This window comes from Molothrus ater, chromosome 3 (assembly GCF_012460135.2).
Source record: "Molothrus ater isolate BHLD 08-10-18 breed brown headed cowbird chromosome 3, BPBGC_Mater_1.1, whole genome shotgun sequence".
In the NCBI taxonomy this organism is placed as follows: Eukaryota; Metazoa; Chordata; class Aves; order Passeriformes; family Icteridae; genus Molothrus; species Molothrus ater.
This window is the reverse complement of record NC_050480.2, coordinates 40,726,469-40,749,034: the sequence shown is the minus strand read 5'-3', so window position 1 is coordinate 40,749,034 and position 22,566 is coordinate 40,726,469. Positions and strand designations below refer to the sequence as shown.

The 22,566-nt window shown below is 40.5% G+C and overlaps 1 protein-coding gene across 1 annotated transcript in view; it reads left to right on the top strand.

The window, feature by feature from the left end:
- The first annotated feature begins 4,109 nt into the window (after positions 1-4,109).
- Positions 4,110-22,566, top strand: part of THBS2 (thrombospondin 2) — a 32,766-nt gene continuing 14,309 nt past the window's right edge. The window contains exons 1-14 of the mRNA XM_036381289.2: positions 4,110-4,185; positions 5,259-5,333; positions 6,253-6,809; positions 8,293-8,377; positions 12,751-12,944; positions 13,729-13,869; positions 14,093-14,189; positions 14,910-15,080; positions 15,898-16,074; positions 16,816-16,989; positions 17,426-17,553; positions 17,664-17,816; positions 18,889-19,107; positions 22,142-22,249. Coding sequence (XP_036237182.1) covers positions 4,179-4,185; positions 5,259-5,333; positions 6,253-6,809; positions 8,293-8,377; positions 12,751-12,944; positions 13,729-13,869; positions 14,093-14,189; positions 14,910-15,080; positions 15,898-16,074; positions 16,816-16,989; positions 17,426-17,553; positions 17,664-17,816; positions 18,889-19,107; positions 22,142-22,249 — 2,286 coding nt within the window. The 5' untranslated portion in view covers positions 4,110-4,178. The remainder of the gene's footprint in view (positions 4,186-5,258; positions 5,334-6,252; positions 6,810-8,292; positions 8,378-12,750; positions 12,945-13,728; positions 13,870-14,092; positions 14,190-14,909; positions 15,081-15,897; positions 16,075-16,815; positions 16,990-17,425; positions 17,554-17,663; positions 17,817-18,888; positions 19,108-22,141; positions 22,250-22,566) is intronic.

Sequence of the window (22,566 nt, the reverse complement as noted above, 5' to 3'; positions counted from 1 at the left end):
TAGTTGTTTAAAAGTCAGTGCTTTAGTGACTTTTTCCTGTTGTAACTGAAAACATCAATACTTCTGTGATAGAATGTGAAATTGTGTAACAAAGTTGAATAAAGCAGGTCTTTGGGTAATAAATCTGTCCTGAATCTGGTAAAAGGTTTGGGGTTTTTTTAACCCAGAGCAGCAACATGGGATTTACAGAGCATTTTCAATGCTCATTTGCACTGCACTTGGTAGAGGAATGTTCCTTTTTGGACGCTGAAAATACTTGGCACTCTTAATATGTTCAGCAGCTCACGTGGGGTGAGAGTACAAAAATTCTGTAAAATGGTTAAGGACACAGTTCACTGTTTGTAGATGGATATTTGTTTTGTCATATGTACTGCAAGAACAGGGAATAAAAGGGGTTTCCAGATCCAAGTTTTTGACCATGAGTTAAAGAGTCTTGGGTTCCACTTACGTTTGGCTCTTTCCATAATTTACTGTGTGACACCAGTTAAATCATGTAGGAACCAATGTAGCAAAATACTCAGACGTGGACTTAGCTTTAAACTCAAAGTCTTCCTGCTGAAACACTGCACAGGTTTTTGTGTACAGTCCCTTTTTAAACTAAAGAAGAAGTTTGCAAATGGGTGGTAGCAGTATTTCCCTCTCTGACAAGTTTATTGTAACAGCATACCAGTTGGTGCTTGTGCAGTTGATGGCCATTTTTTCTGACAGAATGCATTAGCATTTGTGTCTGGATATATTTTATACCTGGAAATTACTTAAGGAAGGTTTAAAACAAGACCAAAACACTTCCTCTGAAACAAAGAGCAGAAGACTAAGTATCTGATTATGATACCCATTTTTATCTGGCACCAGAACTTAAACTAGAGCATACATAAAGCTTTGTCAAAACTACCTCTCATAGAATAATTCACTCTCCCTTGTGGATTCCATTCCAGGACTCAAAATCTGCATTTAGCTGAAGTACTTACAACATGTTATCAGAGGAAGCACTCAGGTCTCTCTCCCTGTCCCTACTAGCTCATTCAAAAAACTCAGTGACTGAGTCATATGCTAATTGCAAGTTACCTGTTTCAGTTTTGGAACCTCAATAGTGTGAATTATGAAAATCAAATTCCACCACAGGAAGAAAAAAAAAAAGAAAAATTCTTCATGGCTTTTTTACAGCTTTTCTGTGAGAATGATTATCAGGAGAAATCCAGGACTGCAGGATAAAACCTGAAGGACCTTATCATGCTCATGCAACTAGACCTATTTCAACTAGTGGGGATGCTTTTGTCAGAAAAAAAAAAAAGATCAGAATTTCACCCAGCGAAAGTCACAGAATTTCTTTTGGATCATGCCATAAGCACAGTGTTTCAATTTTATCAGAAAAGCAGTAAAGAAAAAAAAATAGCATGTAAAGCATATTCCACTTTATTTGGATTCCTTCTAATGTAGGAGAGTTCAAGTCTTCCCCAAAGTCAAGCTAAGTCAAAAAGTCAGTGATAAACTCCTAGGCAAAACCATGGAATATTTGGTGGACATCCATAAAATCACAGTTCTTTCTGAGACAGTGCCATAACAGAATCCTGACATTCTCCAGTGATTTTCAAGGTACAAGTGTACCTTGTACAATGTTTATGTGATCCAAAATGGAAAGTCCCAAGGGCAAGTACAAAAGGAAAACAGCCAACTGAAAAAGGCAAAGGGAGGTGCATAAAGAGATGAGAAGTTAAGGACCTGTGCTCATGGCTGATATGCTGGTCTGAAGCAGTGAAGGGTAAAATAATACAGAAAACCATCACTATGAGATCTACTGTTATCTCAGTTGTGGTCCTATATGTTAGCAAATCTGGCTTTACAATCTCTCTAATTACCATTGTTCACTTTCCCTTCACAATGAAAAATCAGGTAAATTGAGACATGTGAATGTTATTCCAATGTTTGCATGTGTACATTGGCTCACTGCGCAAAGCAGAGTGTGTATTTGTTTCTTTGAGACTTTCCACCAGGAATCTTGGAAAGAAGATGTTTACCTCTTCCAAGGTGGCCAGGGGGAAAGTGAGCAAGCAAGCATTTTTACGGTTGTGGAAAGACCACAATCAAAACTCTCTACTCAAAGGCCATCATCCTATATATAAACCACTCAGCTCAAAACAATATGCTATCGATCCTTCATTCCTAGAACACTCACAGAAAATGAAAGGAAAGATTTGCTATGAGGCAGCTGGTTAGAAGCTGACACAATAAAATTTGTCTCTTTATTGTTATTTTATTGACTTAAAAATTTCTATTGTAAAAAGGCTTTCCATATCGATGTTCAAATAATTCATGAAATTATCTCAGAGTTTCTTCTTGGTCTCTTAAACACTTTGTTGCATTCTCTTCTCCAGCTGTAATCCCAGAGCAGTTTCCTGATGAGAGTTATCCCAGCACAGTTCAATCTAGTGGAAAACACACCACACAGCTACATATATAGATATAAAGACTAAGTCTTAATATAGCAGGAGGAATGAGTAAACCCACTAGAATTTGAGGTTTTGTGAACATCATTAACTACTTTTTTAAATTCTTGAGGTTTGCAAAACTGAAAACCAAATGTCTTAGGAAGACAAAAAAGCCCTCTCCCTACTATCTTGGCTCAGTCCCCTGGACCCTGTGAGAAAGGGTAAGGCTCCTTGGCTCCTGCTACCCTGAAAGGCCAAGGCCAGCCAAGTTGGAAGGAGCTTCCATGGCAAACGGAAAGGGAACAGTGCTTGCATTGGCATTTTCTGCTGTAGTGACAGATTGAGCCTTTTGAAGTCTTCTGAGCTCTGAAATATCAACACCTTTTTCTGTTGGAATTTCCGAGGAATTTCAGATCGTGATGGGCGAAGTTAATGACTTCCCAGGCTCTGTTTTTTGGGTTTTGTGGGGTTTTTTTTTGTTTTTTGGTTTGTTTTTTTTTGGGGGGGGGGTAATGTTTTGGTTTTGTTTGAGTTTTGGTTTTTTGTGTGCTAAGATTTGTGAAGTTTGTCCACCTATACATTTGACAGCACTACATTTCTTGGATTCTGTGGGCAACTGAGCCAAATCCATGCCTCTTCACACCAGCTGCAGGATTCTTTCACAGATATTCTGCAACCCCAGTTCACGACTCAGCAGCTGGGATCATGGTTTTCTCCTTTGACTTCTGAAATGTATCCACGTGTCATGGCAGGTTCTGAGTGTCGACCTACCACAGGGATCCATCCGCCTGCTCTCTGTGGAGTGTGATGCTGGAAGCTGTGCTGGCTGCTCCTCAGGACATTGACCTTTAAAATTCAATGGTTGTGACAGGAGTCCTTGCTTGTGGAGATAGTTCCCAGTTCTCCTGACGTGTCTAGGATCAGCCTAAGAGTGAGGTTTCTTTCACTAGCCCTGAGCCAAGGCTCCTTCCTCAAGGAGCACGCCTCAGTAAGCCCTCATCGCCCTCCATGGAATGCAAGGGGATGGTGCTTCTTGCGCAGAACAGCGGGACCGAGGTGCTTGGGCTCACTTGAGGAGTCGCTGGCTTATATCCAGAGAGCACTTTGCCAACTGACCGGGAGACGGAGCAAGTCTCGGCTTTGGGCTGTTGTACAATTTAAAACTAAAAAGGATAAAAATGAGATAGAGCCCTGGAGAAGGCCGGATTTTGCCGCGGTGGCGGCAGGAGCACGGAGCTCTCAAGCGACAAGTGTCCCCGGGAGAGCCGGGCCGGCTGGAGGGGCCGCAGGAACCGGGCTCGGATCGCCCCGACAGCACGTCCGGACCGCGCTCCTGCCCCGCCGCGGGGCCTGGCGCCGCCTCCCGGGGGCTCTGCCGCGCTCGGCCCCCGCCACACCGACCGCGGACTCGCCTGCCCGCCCCTCCGCTACCGGGGGGAGGCCGCTGCCGCCCTGCCCGCCCCCCGCACCGCCCCTGCACCGCCCGCCGGGGGCCGGCCCGGGCCGGCGATGGCCCCGCAGGTAGGCGAGGTGGGGAGGGGGCGGCGGGGTTTATGTCACCGCCGCGGAGGGGCGAGCCGGGGGCGCGCCCCGGCGCCGCTGATTGACAGCGGGGCCCGGCCCGCAGCCCATAAAGGCGCGGGGCGCGGGGCCGTGCAGGGACTTGCGACGGCGTCGGCAGCAGAGCGTCCCATCCCGCTTCGCTCCCGGCCGGCCTCGCCCCGCAGAGCCCAGCACGCCGTCGGCTCCCCGATGCCAGGTGAGGTGCAGGGCGCGGAGGTGCCGTGCCCGCCGCGGAGCCCGCTCGGCGGGCGGAGGAGGCTGTCAGCCCGCTCGGAGCTCCCCGTGGGCACTCGCCCCGCTGCCCACGCCGCGGGAGCGCGGGGTGCGGGAGCAGCCACGGGGCAGGCGGGGTGTGCAGGCACCTGCCCGCAGCAGCCCAGCCGCCGCCGCGCCCGCCCCCAGGCAGGGTCTGTCCCGCCGGGAGCCCCTGGGTTCGAGAGGTGAGAGAGGCATCCTGGCGGCCGCCGGTAGCGGTGGTACCCTGGAGATGATGCCAGGTAGTAAGAGTTCCGTGTATAACAAAGAAAACGTAGACAGGAAGCGCTGGCGGCATCCCTGAGTCGTTGCAGTAATGTTTGGAGTTGGCCGTGCTGAAGTTATTTGGCTGTACCCAGAGAAATGGATTTCTGCGCATTCTGGCGAATGCTTCTGCTCCATTCATTGTGAGCTGAGACACGTATGGAGATGCAATTATGTGGTTTATAACTGCACAGTGCTACAGGGCAAGCCCGGCATCACGTTAAGAGTCACTTTATCCAGCTGTGGTTGGGTACAGGGGATTGTACATATTTTTATACATATGGAAAAGAGTGTTGGTATCCTGGCACTGAAAAAGGTACTGAAAAGTACCCCTCTTACTTGGAACTGACATCCAGTTTAGATCCCATTATTCTGCAAGGATTTTTGGCTGAATATTGTGCTCCAAAGTAACGATGTGCTAGCAATAAGCTGTATCTCCTGTAGTGTCATATAGTCCCTATGCCAGCTACTGAAATTTCATTAAGAAAATAATATTGTATATTTTCTGTATGCCTTTCCTTTTTATTAAGGACATTGCCATAATTCCTCATCCCTTAACCTCATGTCACATTTCACTTCTACCATCAAGAATAGACCCAGAATAAGTGTTACAAGAATCAATAAAAATTTTTAAAAAATCTATTTTATATATATAGTTGCTGTTTATGGCATTTCATGAGGAAAATTGCATTATTTGTAGCTGATAAATATAATTTCCCTAATACTTACTACTTTTTGTTTTATTCATAGGAGTTATGCTGAAGAGGAGAGGGTTGCTGTGCCTTGTTGTCTTGATAACCCTGTGGGTTTCCTCAAATGCTCAGGGTAAGTTCTGACGCTTCTTAACTGGATACAGACTAACTCCCAAAGTTAAAAGTTATAAAGTGTTGGCTTACCTGAACTACAGTGGGCAAAATAGTCATAAAGGATTTTTTTAGAAGTGCCTGGGATATTTTTGGTAGCCATACCTTGCCAGTGCTAAATGAAGATTTCTCAATATATCTCAAAATTGCTTTCTTTAGAAATTATTTATGAAAAGGTATATAATCCCAGAAATAATTAATGTTATACTTTTCTGTGTGGTGGAAGTGTATGGTGAAAGTAACATAAACAGAATCACTGATAATTTAAAAAGATAAAAGTAGAGAAATAGACATCTACAGACCAAATATAAGTAGAATTCAAATTGGCACAGTGCCAGACCCTCATTTCCATCTGATTTCTTGGTTGCAGTCTTTAAAAGTAAATCTCTTTTTTTGGTCATCGTATAGGCACATGGACTCTCATAATTTGGTTTTCCATTATCTCGTAATCAAAATACAGAAATTGCCTCAAGTTCCTTATCCAATCATATATTAAAAAATATTTAATTAATAAATTGCTGCATGCATCCATGTGTAGGCATATACATGGCCTACAGAATAGATATATATGTAAAAGTATGTACCATATAGTGCTATCAAATATGAAGCCATAATGTATGAAGCTACCACAGCAAATGTATAATGGAAAATGTTTGTACACATGGAGAGAATTTTCATGTAAGTGAAAATGTCAGGTAGAAAATATGATTTACTTGCCTTCTTGTAGGAGCAATTCCATTTGTGGAGGCCAGAAAGTGCTGGGTTTACTCTGCTGTTCCTTAATGTCTGTCATACAATTGCAGCTGCTCAGTGTACTGTATGGTGCTGTTTCTTGTAAGACTTTTTGCAGACACACTGTCACACGCTGTTAACTTTTTCAGATGGTGACAAGGAAGAGGAGACCACCTTTGATTTACTTCAAGTCAGTAACATAAACCGAAAGACAATTGGAGCAAAGGTGTTCCGGGGCCCAGACCCCACTGTGCCAGCGTACCGTTTCATTCGGTTTGACCATATACCTCCGTGTAAGCCCGAGAAACTAAAAAAGATGCTAAAATTAATACGGCAGAATGAGGGCTTTATCCTCTCAGCCACCCTGAGGCAGGACAGGCAATCTAGAGGCACTATCCTTGCTTTAGAGGGTCCCGGCATCAGTGAGAGGCAGTTTGAGATCATTTCCAATGGCCGGGCCAACACCCTGGACCTTATCTATTGGGTGGATGGCTTCCAGAATGTGATTTCCCTGGAAGACGTGGACCTTGCTGACTCCCAGTGGAAGAACCTCACCGTGCAGATAACAGGGGAGAACTACAACCTCTATGTTGGCTGTGACCTTATTGACAGCTTCATCCTGGAGGAGCCTTTCTATGAGCAGCTGAAAGCTGAGAGCAGCAGGCTGTACGTGGCGAAAGGGTCCACTCGGGAGAATCATTTCAGGGTAGGTGACTTGCAGAAGCTTGGGTCTCTGCTGTGGTAAGAAGGTAACTGCAAGTAGTTTGGGAAGACGCAGTGGGAACAGTTTTGTTGTCCCAGTGCCTCTTGGATTTGATGGGGTCACAGGTGTTCCCAAGAAGACTTTCTTCAGTGTGCTTTTATTAATTGCTGGATCTGTGTTGTGTGATTTTGGGGTTCCTGAAAGCAAGGAAAAAGCAAAGTCTAAAAAGTGAAAAAGTGTGCAAAACCAATTTTTGGGTTTCCTGTGCAACCATCCCTTTTCTCTTCCAGATGTAAGACTTCTAGAGATGTTGAGTTTTTGCGGTGATTTGTAGAATTTTTTGCAAATTTCTTGAACTGTTTTTACATTGAATTAATCTATTTAAATAATGAGAACATGTCAATATTTTTATTTTTCTATTTGGAAGAAGAAAAAGAAGAATTTTTAATGAAGCTGAAGCATGTGGTGTTGGTCCATCCTGTAACAGAACATCCCGTTTTACCAAACATTTTGACTGTTTCTTTTCAATTTAAATTTTAAAGAGGAAAAATTTGAGAAAAGAAATACAACAAAAAGTTTTGATCAGTCCTGTAAATGAGTTTATTTTTCTTTTTGTGGAAAACATTTGAGATGAAACAATTACAAGCTTTTTGGTTTTCCTATCAGATGAAAGCAACCTTCTGCCTCATAATCTGGTGATGTGATCTGGCCCAACTGCTTTAAGGATGGCTTTTTTTCAGTCACAGCTGAAGTCAGACTTGAACTCATGGCTCCAAAAATTTCAAAAAGCCCTTTGTTTCTCATCATGTTGTGCCATCTGGTTTTCAGCCAGAGCCTGGCATGCTGGAGTTTGGCTCCATGGGATGACCAGTTTTGGCAGGGACTTCAGAAGTTCTTGCCCAAAGCCTCTCCATTCCTGCTTCCATGACTATGTTACTCCACCAGTAGTGCTCATACAACTGGTTCTGAAGCTGTACTGCTAAATGACTCACTGAAACAAGCTGTTTTTTAATTTATTTTTTTTTCTTTGAAGGTTTTTTTCCCAAGTGAAATAGATACCTGTCTGGTTTTATAGTGTTGTCTCAGAGTAGGGCCAGCACAGTTGAGCAGGCAGGGAACTGTGGTGCGTTGAAATGACTGGCTAAGGATGGAAGTGTGATGGTGCAGAAAGCTTGGCTTTGACTCTATGGCGAATCTAAAATTCACTATGAAAATGGAGATTTTAGCTTGTAGCAGATTAATATATTTTATTAATACATGTTTCAGAACATACCTATCTTTGTAGCTTATAATACTGAAATTGTATATAACAAAGCTATAACCATTTTTTTTCCTGTGTGTCAGGTTTAATGCCTTGTAGATTGTTCTTTATGTATTTGCTTATGTCTGAATCCAGTCAGTAGCATGGAATTGAGACGGATCAGTTATTAGTTATTCAAAAATTGATCTTACTGCTTTTAATTGCTTTTAAAAATTATTATTACAGGGTCTCTTGCAAAATATTCAGTTAATCTTTGATACTTCAATAGAGGACGTTCTGCGTAAGAAAGGATGCCAGAGAAGCCAGTCAAGTAAGGCTTTTGTTATCTTGTTAATACTGTTCAGTGGAATCTGAAAATGAGAAATGTCAGTTGTGAAATATTATCCTAAAACCAGGCAACAGATCCCTTTGAAATTAAAAGGAGAATAAGTTGCTTTTTGGTGGTAATGGGAACTTACATATTTATATGATGTCATTTCTACTCTCTAGCCTATTATTTTAGTTCAGTTACTTAGGTTTATAACTCTGAACCTCTGTTTTTAAGCTGGGGAAAAAAGTGTTGAGCAATAAACTAGTAGAAATGAAAGGGAAAAAAGCACATACAGGAAAATACATATTTTCTTATATGAGGTTTCTGCAATTCATTGCACACCAGACAGTAGTTTTGCTTCTGAATTCTGCTGCTGACTGTCAATGGGCCCACCAACTAGTCTGCCATTTTTAAAGATACTGAATTCCTTGGCAATACCTTCAACTGAAAGAGGCTTTGGGTTTGACTCCCAAAGTATTGTTAATCAAAACAGACTCAGGAAAATAAGAAATCAAAGGAAGAGAGATGGAAGGCTTGTATGTTATGGGCTGACATGTTCTTAGTCCAGTTCATGCTTACCCTGCCAGGAGGGGAGTACTCTGTGTGTGGGTGTGTAGTGGATTCCCCATAAAAGAGTTAGGATTATTTGTCAAATATGTGCTAAGGTTTTGTACTCAAGTTTATAGGAGGTGCTGACTGTTTTACTTCCCAGTGCTTGTAGCTGAGAAGAGCTCAGTCAAGAGTCAGAGCCAGCTCAATCTGTCAGAGGAATGTTGTGGGTGCACAAGACAGGACTTCAGAGTTTTGTTTGAAACTCCTGCCACCTGAAAAGCCATTATTTCTGTTACTTTGCTCAAATACATGTTATATAGAAAATCAGTTAAGCAGATTGAATTCAATGTTTTCCTTGTTTATGCAAAACCCAGAAATTAAATGATAGCAGATCTTGACTTCTTCAAAGGAGTACTAAATGTTTTGAAATATCACCAAGTAGAAATGGAATGTTACTATACCTCTACAATGAAGAGGAAACCAATGGGATCCTAAAGGATTAATTGAATACTTCATGCTAATGCATACCTTAGGAGGAATTCTTGTACAGCTGTAAGCTGCTGATAACCAACAGATAATATTTTCTTAGTGTATTGTTATCACATCTGTCAATTGCCAAATTATCAGTTCTATTAATTATACAGATTTGGGGTTTTTGTTTTATCCTTACTGGGAATTATTTAGCAAATAATTCAGTTCACAGTATTCTTTTACTTTGCAACACCAAGAGAATAATAGAATATGGAAATTTTTTGTGCAGTAACAGAAAAGAACTAATAGCACAGTGAAGCCATCAAAATTACTTGAGTGCATTTTTATGCGCATGTCAGAGTCTGACATTGCCTATCCAGATTAATTACACACTCATGGAATGGGTCAGGTTGAAAAGGACTGCAGGGCATCATCAGTGTAATCTCCCTGCTCAGGCAGGGTCATCCAAGAGCACGTGGCACAGGGTTGTGTCCAGATGATTCTTGAATATCTCCAGTGAGGGAATCTCCACCATCTCTTGGGCAGCTATTCCAGTGCTTGGTCTCCCACACAGTAAAGAAGTTCTTCCTCGTATCCAGGTGGAACTTCCTGTGCATCAGGGTCTACCCATTGCCTCTTGTCCTATTGCTTGGCACCACTGAACAGAACCTGGCTCCATCCCCTTTAGATATTTATACACCTTGATGAGGTCCCCTTTCAGTTGTCTCTCTTTGAGTCTTAACAGGCCCAGCTCCCTCAGTTTTTCCTCATAATAGGGAGGCTCCAGTCCCTTAATTTACTTTGTCTGTGGTTGGACCCAGTCCAGGAGCTCCATATCTTGTACTGAGCCTAGAATTGGACACAGCACTTCAGATATAGCTGAGGATGAGGAGACGGGCAGCATGGTTCTTCTCTGCCCCTCTCTCCAGCCTGTTGAGGTCCTTCTGATGGACAGCACAGCCCTCTGGGGTATTGGTTACTCCAGGATTTGTCATCTGTGAACTTGCTGAGGAGGCATCTGTCCATCCAAGTCATTGATGGATAAGTTAAACAAGACTGGGCCCAGTATTGAAACTTGGGGGATGCTGCTAATGACAATTACCACAGTTGAAAAGCCATGAATGATGTTACTGACCACAAGATATTTTCCCATTTTGATGGCAGACTCATTGAGCTGAAGTACAGGCATTAAGATGACATATTTATGTGTTAATGTCCCATGACAGCAAGGCTGATGTTACCAATGAAGTTCCCTCAGCCCTAAGAACACAAAAGGAGACAGGACTGTTTTCCCAATGTATCTTTAAGCCTAATATGGGAATGTGGCATCTGGTGAAATGGTGGCTTGGGATTGCTGTTTGGTTGAGGGTAGGAAAGTATGCGTGTAGTGTGGTGACTGCTGATCCTTTAGGCAGGATTTATACACTGAACTGCATAGAAAAGATGACAAAAACACACTTAAATAGGAACATTAATAAAATCCCTTCTTGAGTTATATCAATAGAATGATATTTGCATATGTGAGAGGATGCACATTTTACTCTTCTGGTTTCTCATTTTAATCATCTGGTCCTTAGGAAATTAGCAGGAAGCCAGCAGCAGAGAACTGATTTCCCAGTGATCCCCAGGCATCTTCTTTCAGTCACTGCCAAATACCAGTAGGAAGTGAGGATTTAGTTCTTCTAACATAGTTTTGGTTTATGTTTCCTGCTGAGATTGCAACTTTATTAATGTCCTCAGAATGTTCCGGTCAAGGCATACTCCATGTTGGCTTGAAAAATATGAAATTAATGATCTGAGAAGTGCTGTGGGGGGATCTGAGAAATCTAGTGTTCCAATGTGGTAGGAAAATTGCATTCTTTCCAGGGAATCAAAAAGCAGCTGAAATAAGCTGTTATGACACAGAGTTCTGATCTGCTATGTGGTTTTCTCCCATACTGTAAGTGAAGCTGGACAATTGCTTCAACTTCGGAAAACTGAGAACAATTTTTTGTAGGCCTTGGCTAGTGGCAGATGTTTCATAGCTAATTTAAAAGCATATCAAGCCAATAATTTTAAGTTTGGTCGAGAAGTAATCACTTAATGTCATATTGTGTGTTGGTTCTTTGTTCTTTTATTTTTAGCCTTCCAAATGAATGAAGAATAGTTTGCTCCTGTTTTCCTTTTATATTTATATATAACACTTTACATTGTATGGTAAAGCATCAAATCAAGCCCTTAACATTTCTGAAGATTTGCCATCTTTGGTGATTTGTCAACACCGAATGGTATTGGGGTTTTGACACATATGTTTTATGGCACATGTTCCTGTGCTGATTTTTTCTTTTTAAATTGCTATATCCTTTGCTTGTCTTCCCACTTTGGTAACCTTGAGCCATTCCAATGCCACTAAATGTGGTAAAGAAGTCTTTATTAAGAGACGGAGAAGTATGGATTGCTGTATAGCTGATACCAACTTTGGGTTTCTCATGGAGTCCTTAGAGAAAGTGTCCATGGAATCCATAAGTTATTTACCTGATGGAGATTCAAATGCTTAACAGAACACAGACTGTTTTATTTAGTTATCTAAGTGCTTTTTGCTTTTTTATTAATTAAAACTATGCATTCTGCTATGTTATTTTTCAGGAATTTACTGTAGACAGGGAAGTCTTTCAAAATGATATTAGAACATGTCCAGTTCTCCCTGTCTAATGCATGCAAAATTCTGTTTTAATTACAATCTGCCTTTTGGAGGAGTGTTTGGAGTGACAAATTAAATAATCTGTCTGATCTTAGCTTGACCTCCATTTCCCTTTAGAATGAAACTGTTTTTATAACAGCTCCTCTGAGCTTAACACTGGACAGTGCAATATAGAGCAGCCCAGTCTGGTATACATTGCATAATGGTCCAAATTTGATCCAACCTTGGAATTTATGGAAGAACAAGGACAATGACTTTCTGCAAGGAAACTTTCTCCTGCCTTTTTCTCTGCCTTAAGGAAATGTGATAGGTCATGAAAAAAATCTGAAACTTTTTATGTCTCAGCGGATAAAATGGGTTTGCTTTTTTGATACTGCATCCTTTTGTTAGCCTTCTTCATAAATGAATGTGTTGCAGTGCCAACAATTTTAAAGTGAAGGCCATGTGAGACGCAGCTTGGCTCTTAATTTTGAAAAGGGAAAGCCTATAATTGGAACCAGCTGACATCTAACCCCTCTTTTATTCATGGGTATAATAAGCATGAAGCTGTGCCAAAATAGATGTGTTTAAACCCTACCTATGGGTGCCAGTCTGTGATTTCAGCAGGAATCTGTAATCTGTGGAAGAGCTTTGTATATGCTGCTCTTCTCTTTCATTCTCTTGCCACCAGCTGAAGTGAACACCATCAATGAGAGCACTGAAATCCTTCACTTGAGCCCCGCTGTGACAACGGAGTACGTGGGTGAGAAACCAGGGAAGGCCGAGTTCTGTGACCGCTCCTGTGAGGAGCTGGGATCGATGTTCACAGAGCTCACCGGCCTGCGCATCGTGGTGAACAACTTGGCTGACAACCTCCAGAAAGTGGTAGGTACCTGCGAGTCTGGAGAGCTGATGGAGGTCTGCTGTGCAGTGCTCTTTCCTTCCTTATTTTATGCCAGGGTATTTAATAGAGATTTCTATATTGCATATGAACACCTGTTAGTTTATCTAGATAATGTAAAGATGTCTTTTCATTGAGACTAGTTTGGTAGTTCCTGAGTATAACACTTTAATCAGGGCTTGGTTTTCACACACTGGGTTTAAAAGAGCACACACACACACACACATGCACTCATACACAGAGGAAATCCTTCTACAGTTTTGGAAATTGAAAGCTAGCAATCCCAACCTTGCTTGTGTACTGTTAGTCTTTTTACCACGTTTACACCATTTATGGTTACCTCAGTAAGTGGCTGCATGGGGTACCTAAACTGCAAGTAAATATATGGGATTTTTATAGTTGTAGTATGATGGTGATGTTTTGCTGAAGTCTGCCCCTCTTCTTATTCTGAATCAGCTAATTTTTCTGAAGGAATTTTATTAGTATGCCATATGTGTCAGGACTAAAATCTTCTCACCTAAAGATGAGCTGTGTTAGAGTAAAGCAAAATGGCTAAGAACAGATTTCCCTTAGTGTTGTGTTACTGTATTTGTACCATTCCTAGAAGAATTGCTATGCAGGACTCCAATACTTAAGACCATCTTCCTTATGGACATAAAAATAAATTTTTTGATGGAAGAATTTAGTCTGGTTGTAACTCATTTTTGTCTATTTAAAACAGTGTGCTTATGAAATACACAGTTTGTTTTCATTAAATTCATCTTCTAGTCTGAAGAGAACCAAATTATGTGGGAACTGATTGGGCCTAACAAAACAACGAAGAACCAACCAGTTTGCTGGCAGGATGGTCGTGTCTTTGCAGATAATGAAAGCTGGATTGTGGATAGCTGCACCAAGTGCATTTGCCAGGTAAGGTTTTGGAAATATTCTCTGCAGAAATGGAGTTCCAGCTCAGCTGTCCTTGTCAGATCATATTTACTTAGAGCTTGGCTGGATGTAATGATGTTTATAAAGAGTCTCCATGTCCATGATAGAATAAATCAAAACATTTCCACATGAAACTTCCCCAGATGCCCACCTTCATTTACCTCTCTGTGAGCATAAATCAGTAAATTGATTTCTTTGCCTTTAGGATTCCAAAATTGTGTGCAATCAAATCACCTGCCCAGCAGTTTCCTGTGCTGATCCAGTTTTTGTTGAAGGTGAATGCTGTCCAGTCTGCTCTCATTGTGAGTATTTAGCTGAGGAGAAAAATAGATAGTCTTCGGCATTATTTAAAATCACTACTAGTGTTCTTGAAAGCTCAAAACAAGTAAGATGCCAAGGCAGGTAAGATCAAATATAGAACTTGTATGTATACAAAGATCATACAAAATAATTTGAGTGCTTGAAGTTACCCTCTGAAGGATTTGGTATGTCTTCACTGATTATATTCGTTACTTAGAATTAAGGTGATAACCTGCTTAGCTATTTTGGGCATAAAATGTTAAAAGTATGCTTCTCCCCAGTCATGTTTCACTTTTTTTTTCCCATTCAGAGCATAGGGCATATACTTACAGTGTGCTCTTGATCATGTTCACCATTATGCAGCTTTCAAAGGTGGGGCCACATGTCACACTGACCTATATTCTGAAGCCAAAGGCAGTTTGGACTCAGGTTTTGGCTTGGTCCTTTCTAGAGAAATGTTCTTCCTTCAGAGATCAGTGCTTCGTGCAAACACACTGCACACAAATTCATGAAGATCCAGGATTCTTATTTCAACTAACCTCTCATTATATTACACCAAAATTCTGTGACATCAGTGGCAGCTTGGGAAAGCAAAATTAGGAAAGGAGAGATCTAAATGTTAAAGTACATGTTCTGTGGAAAAAGAGAAGAGAATATCTTCTAAATAGGATAATAGAGCAACTTTCAGAGCTAAGCACTTCTTTTTACCTTTTGCTCTGCAGCTGATGACAGTGAGGAGGGCTGGTCACCGTGGTCAGACTGGACAAAGTGCTCAGTTACCTGTGGCTCTGGGACACAGATGCGGGGAAGGTCGTGTGATGTCACCAGGAGTGCTTGCACAGGTCCGCACATTCAAACAAGGATGTGCAGCTTTAAGAAATGTGACCATCGCAGTAAGTAATAAATTTGATAAATTTGTACCATTTTAAAAGCTTCTTTTGACATCTCAAAGCAAAAGCAAGTTTAGTTAGGACAGTATGTACTTGAGAAATCCTATATGCACAATTAAATAGCTGTCATTAGAGTCTTTGCCAATTTTCCCCTCTCAAATATTGCTCCCTTTCCTGACAATTTAATAGGTATGTACATTCTGGGCTTAGCTATGTTAAAAAAAAAAGATGAGTGATCCTTTCTTTAACATTATGAACTAGAGTCTTTTGTTTGAACTCAGTTTGGAGATAACACTTAGTTTGTAAACATGATATTCAAGGCTGTTTACGTCTGCCATTCAATGATTGTTGGGCCATTCCATTAGCTTAGCTGTGTCTAGGAATACAGTAATCATGGAAGATTTCTGAAAAATATCAAACTACTTTTATATTTAAGGCACTTACAAGGATGATATTCCAGAAGTGTAGTTAATGCTTTTGCAAGTTATCTTTGATATCCAGGCTAATATAGTATCTAAGGCAATATATAGCATCTGAGACTGCTAGATGTCCAAATGTGCATTTTGAACAAGTGTTTGTTTCATTGGAAAGTTTCTTTTTAAGTAAAATATCTGCCATAATTGTTAGTCACATGTTGGTTACTGAAATTCCTGAGAAAGCTGTTCTTCAGTACCTGGGCTTTGTAAGTGAAATGGTGGGAAAGAGATGGGACATTCATCAGATATGGTGAGAGGCTCATTAGAAGGCTAACCTCATAAGTGAGTTTGTATTACTGCTGCAGGTGGGCTGTTTGCTGAAGTTGTGCTCTTTTCTCTGGCAGTACGTCAAGATGGTGGCTGGAGTCACTGGTCTCCCTGGTCTTCCTGTTCAGTTACCTGTGGAGTGGGGAATATCACCCGCATCCGCCTCTGCAATTCTCCTATTCCCCAGATGGGTGGGAAAAACTGTGTGGGAAATGGGCGTGAAACAGAGAAGTGTGAGAAGGTTCCATGTCCAGGTATGTCTGTGGTCTTGAATCAAAAGTAACACAATAATATTCCAGCTGAATTCCTTCTCTTTGTTCAGATCTAAATGGCAGTGAATTTCCATGATGGAAAATACAATTTTATCTTATGAGTGAAATAACACATAAGGGTGTTTTGAAAACGAAGGCAACAATGCAGTCAGAGGTTTTGTAAACCTTCCAAGTTATAATTTGGCTTTAAATACTCAGAGTTTGAGAAATTTCCTATTTACTGATATGTCTCTGCATATCAAAAATAAACACTTCCTTTCTAAAAGGAAGCTGTCTCTGTACTTGTTAGAATAGAATAGAATCCCTCAATAGTCAGGTTTCTTTGATATTTGTGAATACATTTTTTACACATTCAGCACAATTAATTGTTATTATAATTCTCTTATTTATCTACACTTTTAAACCTTTTTTAGAGACCTTTCATTCCATACACTTTCACTTTCCTTTCATATAATTTTTCCTCCTTTTTTTCTCTTTGTATATCTAGTGGGCATGGCAGGCCGTTTTGAATTATTGGCCACAAAATGCCTATGAAGCACTTGGGTATTTTTCATTGGTTTGTTTCTGAAATATTGCTATCTCAGTGCAAACATCTGCCATAATTTTCCTACATACATAGCGAGGAACTGTCTCTAGTCAGGGATCTGATGAATGATTGTGGTCATTGGCACCAGATGTCCCCACTTTATTGCTTGTGATTCTCTGCTCTTTCACATATCTTAGTGAATGGCCAGTGGGGTCCTTGGTCCCCGTGGTCTGCCTGCACTGTCACCTGTGGAGGAGGAATTCGTGAGAGATCTCGCCTCTGTAACAGTCCAGAGCCACAGTATGGAGGAAAGCCATGTGTGGGAGATACCAAACAACATGATATGTGCAATAAGAAGGATTGCCCAATTGGTTGGTGTTCATTCTTTACTCAGTCTTAGTAGCTATTACTGCTGTTATCTCTTTAATGGGTAATTATGAAGTGACACTGCAGGAATCTGCTAATTATATCTTTGTTTCAGTAGAGGAGATTGAACTATGTTGAGTGCTTTTTAGTGGGATTTTTTATATATTCGCAGTACCAACTTTCTTGAACAAGTATGCCTTTCTTAAATAGGGATTGAATATGCTGTAATGTATTCAACTAGATATAGCAATCTGTAACTTTTTCTTATTAAATCAATAGTAGTCTTAAATGCACTTAAAACCCCTAACTTTAGAGGTTTCATAAGAGTCTATTGCATCAAATGTGATTTAAGCTAATGATCAGAGAATCGCTGTTTGTTAAATGAAGTTTTATGTGCCTTTTATGCTCCTTACTTAATTTTCAGTTTTGTGTGTCTGCCAGATGGGTGCTTGTCAAATCCTTGCTTTCCTGGAGCAGAATGCAACAGTTATCCGGATGGGTCTTGGTCATGTGGGGCATGCCCAGCAGGATACCTTGGCAATGGTACCTTCTGTGAGGATCTTGATGAGGTATTGGCTTTGTTTCCATTAACAGCAGGAAATCACCATGAAAAATACATTATTTGGGAATTACACAGCCATCTAATTGGTTTCTCCTTTTTTTCTTTCTTTACCTGCAGTGTATAGCTGTGTCAGATGTTTGCTTTAAAGTGAATCAGGTCCATCGCTGTGTGAACACAAATCCAGGCTTCCACTGCTTGCCGTGTCCTCCACGCTATAAAGGAAGTCAGCCCTATGGAGTAGGGCTTGAAGTTGCCAAGACAGAGAAGCAAGTAAGTGATATTGAAGGGAATTTGATGGCTTTGAGTAATTCTCATCTGAAATATCTTTGAATGATGGCATAAGATAAACTTGGGTACCAAACAAAAGTGGCTTGAAATAGCTGAATGTTGTTTCAGAGTATTTTTGTTTTGAGTAACAAAATACTGAATTTGGGATTGGCTTTTTTAAGAGTTTGATTTTTTTTTTTTTTGAAGGCATCTGCACAGTTGTACCAAATGAGCCTAAAATTCCAGGAGCAAACAGTTCCCTGCTTTGCATTCCTTTCTCTGAGGTTAACATACCTGTTCTGGAGAATGGAAACTGAAGAATTAGGATTGTTTTTTTTCATAAGTATGACACTGTTAATTTCAGTGTTACCAGACACATGTCTGATGTTCTCACTCCCTAAATTCCATTGGGCCAAAGCTTATCAGTGGTGAAGGACAGCAGGAAGTAGAAGTGAGGTTGAAAACTACTACTTTTCTAGTTTCCTAGAAAAGACAAAAAATGTTAAAGTGGGAGTCATGGTTTGCCATCTCTTTGTTACTGTTGAATAAATCTGTGGTTAGCTCAGCTTGTGAATTCTACATGTGAACCATCTGTGTAAGATTCTCAAATACTGTCAATGAAAAATATAGTGATAAGGAAGAGGTAAAAAAAAACCTACATGAGGTGAACACAAGAATTACTTAGGGTCTCTTTGATTTAAGAAAATAAGATAGTCCTTTTATACTGTCAGGCAAAACACTGAAGAAAAGAGGTGAGTACAATCTCCTTTCTGTTGCAGTTAATTTCTGGGGTTTAGTGACACCTGGAAGAAGGCAGATACAGTTCTGAAATTGTTAACCACTTTAATTGCTTTTTAAATAATGTCCAATTTTTCTCGTGTTTTGTCTTAATTATTTTCATTGTACATATTTGTTGGAGTTGTGAACTGAGAGAGCAGTATGATTTACTAACCACAATCAAAGCAAAGTTCCTGTCTTCGGAGCTCTAAAAAACTGGTCTGATTTTGACAAAGCTGAGGCACACACAGATGGCTGTGATTATCAAGTTTCATTGAATATGCTCCATCATTTATAGGTCTGTGAACCTGAGAATCCATGCAAGGACAAGACACACAGCTGCCACAAGTCTGCAGAGTGCATCTATCTGGGCCATTTCAGTGATCCAATGTACAAATGTGAATGTAGGACAGGTTATGCTGGTGATGGCCGCATCTGTGGTGAGGATTCAGATTTGGATGGCTGGCCTAATAACAACTTGGTCTGTGCTGCCAATGCAACGTACCACTGTGTGAAGGTAGGTGAAAAAGGTTGATAAAAATGCTATGTGTTAACAACATTTTCACTTTTTCCTAAATAGTTGTGAGTAACCCTTTTAATTCATTAAGCTGGTGCTTTCAGTAAGCTTTGACTGTTACAGTATGCTCGTTTTCTAGGAGATTGCGAAATGTATATTCACTTAATCTGGTAAAATGCAGTAAGGGATTATCAAAATTAAATCCAGAGTCCTCTGCCTTGGATTTCTTCCTAATCAGAACACATGGACAATTGTGATGCTTGTGAGTGGAGTTAGCACACTGAGCAGGAGTTGCCTAAAGCATGGGTGTGAGGCACAGAGCTAGTGAGAACCAAACAAGGATCTCAGGGACCAGGCCAGTGTGAAATTCTACCTGCAGGGCTTGTAAAAAGACACTGACACCATGTAAGGGCTAGAGTTCAAAATGCTGTCTTGGACTACCCTTCCTTTTAAAGAGTTAAGCAGACCACACACTGTGACAACTGGATTCAGAGCCTGAGATAATTTTTAACAATAGGAGCCTAAGAGAGGAATGAATGTGACTAATTAGAGGCGTTCTCCTTATTGCAAAGGCTCACAGGAGCAGGATGAGAGATTCAGCCTCTCTTGCCCTTCAGAGATGTGAAATCCCAGCTCTCACCCTCTCAAGGGAATCACCTGACCTGCCCACCCCATTGGCTCTACACCTGGCAAATGGTACCTGTTCAATCTTGCTGTGCTGTTGTAGTGAACAATGAAACATTACTACACCAATGAGAAAAAACAGCATCAGGGAGCCTAAAAATGGTAGCATGTAGGTTTATTAGGTTGTGTCCACCAGATATGTTCCCTGGGACCTGGTTCTGTGCTCATCTGAAGCACACCAAGTCCTTCTTGATTTCATGGCCTGAGGTTCCTTCCAGTGGGAATTGCTCAAAAATGGTGAGCAGCCTCCTTGTAGCTCTTGTCCTGATGCTGTAGGAAACCAGGCTGAAAGTTGTTCCACCAGTTTAACAATGGCTCAAATAGCTGAGGGGTGAAGGCACCCCCTGACAGGCAATTCCCTGGATCCTAGTTCTAAGTGGTGGCCTTGCTGATGGCTGAATGAGAGGCACAATACAGAGGGGCATACACTGTTTGCAGCAACAAATTAAGCAACTGGGATGGAGGAGTTGTGTCAGAGCAGAAGGCATGTGCAGGTATTCAGTTTTAAACACCTACCCGTGGGGCCACTGACAACACTGGATTACCTGCATATGATTACTAGGCAGAAGCTCAAGTGTCTTGCTAATTAGTCATGGCTGTAAGGGTAAGATTTTCTCTTCTGAGAAAATTTTCCCAGACCTGAAACATTTTTCCTTCTTCTCTGTGTTAAAGTGATCTGCCTATAAATCTTCTTGAGGTTCTAGCAACTTCTGGAAAAAAAAAAATGAAAGAAATGCAAAAATAACTGAACTCTAGACTTCTACAGTGGTTAAAACAAATACAGACCAAGGGACTAGGAAAGTTTCAAATCAGGCTGTTTGAGAGAATAAGTCACTTGCGTGAATCTGGGCTCTGTCAGCCGAAGGGTTTCAGATATGGATGGAAATTTGGGCCTCAAATGTTGGTCTTCCTCACTGCAATTGATGTGTGTTCCTTGTAGATTCAGCCAACTTAGCTGTTGCACTTCATATATATTTCTTTCAGATCCTGTCATCAGAATTTGCACATGTTCACTCTTGATGTAACACAAAGCATTAGTTTTGGTTAAATACAACATGCTGAACCCATTCAGAAAAAACCCTGTTTCCAAAGATTGTTTAATGCTTTGTATATATGTTGATCTAATAGACACAAGTACTTCATTAAGAGGACCTCTCCACCTGCCAAAAAAACCCTTAATAATACCACAAATTTTCAGGCCCTTTGTTCTTTACAAAATATCCTAGCTGAGTAATTTGATTTTAAAAAACTTCTTTCCTTGAGCTGATAATAATTGAAAATTAACTTACTCTTGTGACTATTTTCTTTCATTATTTAAAATTTTTTTTGTATTACTGGTAACCAGTGTTGAGGTGGATAGTCAAGACTCTTCACAGGTATTTGATAAAAATTTTGGGGATTTGATATTTATCACATTATTTCCAGTACTCTTTTTCTTAATTGTCTGCACTATTAGAACCACTGAGATTGAAAACGCCTTACTATAATATTAATTTTTTAGAGTATGTGTTACAAAGGAGTGTTGTACACTCTTTTGACAGATTCAGTTTTGGGTGAGGTAGATGTGGAATGTGAGTAAAGATGAGAATAACAGAGTGTATTTTCATAGATGTATTTATTCATAGCAAGTGGTAGAGTTGAAGTCCATTTTAGATGATTTTAGTATTTAAAAAAATGCATATTAAAAGTTTGGCAAGCTATTTTACTTATTTTTCAGTGTAACTTAAGAATTGTTTTTATAAAATAATCATTCTTTACAAAGCTGTGTCACAAAATAAAGAGGATCTGTTTGACTTTTTATTTTAAAGCCCTGGGAGTGCAAAGGTACTGTTTTGCAGAAAAGTATAAAGACACTTTTTTTCAAAATCCTTTCTTAGAGTCTTCCCCTTCATTGATATGTAGTACTTTCCATTGCTGTGCAGTAACTTCCATATGAACAGCTGTTTCTGAAGACCTTCTCTTGGCTTGGTTTTTTTATTTTTCTGGCAACAAAACCTGGTGATTTTTTCTGTAATCTTCAAATATATCTCACGAATTGTCTACAAAAAGTTGGTGTAAGAGTGCATGTCTGTGCGTGTGGTGTGTTTGTTCTTTGCTAGTTCCCTCTAAAATTTACCAGAAATGTCACACTAATAGCAGCTGGGAAATAAAATGATTTGCAGCTGCATTTCACTTACTTTACAATATGAAAGCAGCAAATGAATTGGCAACAAAAAACCAGGCACTTTCAAAAGTACTTAGCTGATTGCTCTGGTTTTATAGTCTCTGGTGTACCATAGCTACCCTTCTGCCCAGGCAAGTTATCCTGACCTAATGTAAGCATAATGTATTGATTATTTCTTTTGGCCAGGATAACTGCCCTCTTCTGCCTAACTCTGGCCAAGAAGACTTTGATAAAGATGGCAAAGGAGATGCCTGTGATGAGGATGATGACAATGATGGTGTCGAAGATGACAAAGTAAGCTATCTGTCTGCAATATGTTTGACCTAAACATCTGATTTTAAAGAAAAGTATTACAATAGATGTGAACTTTATTGTTCAGAGCTTCAACTGAGTTATTCTGCACTTCCTTCCCTGAATGATGGGTAGTGCAGAGTGAAGCTGTGTTCAGTCAAAGGAGAGTAGTACTGTGCAGAGCAAAGCAGCCTGGGAACCCCAGGACCTATGTTCTCTGTTTTGAGTTCAGTTATGTATGTGAAAACAGTTTATTGGAAAGTAGTTTTGGATTTTTTATATTTTAATGGGAGAGTAACAAGTCTACTGTATTTGAAAAG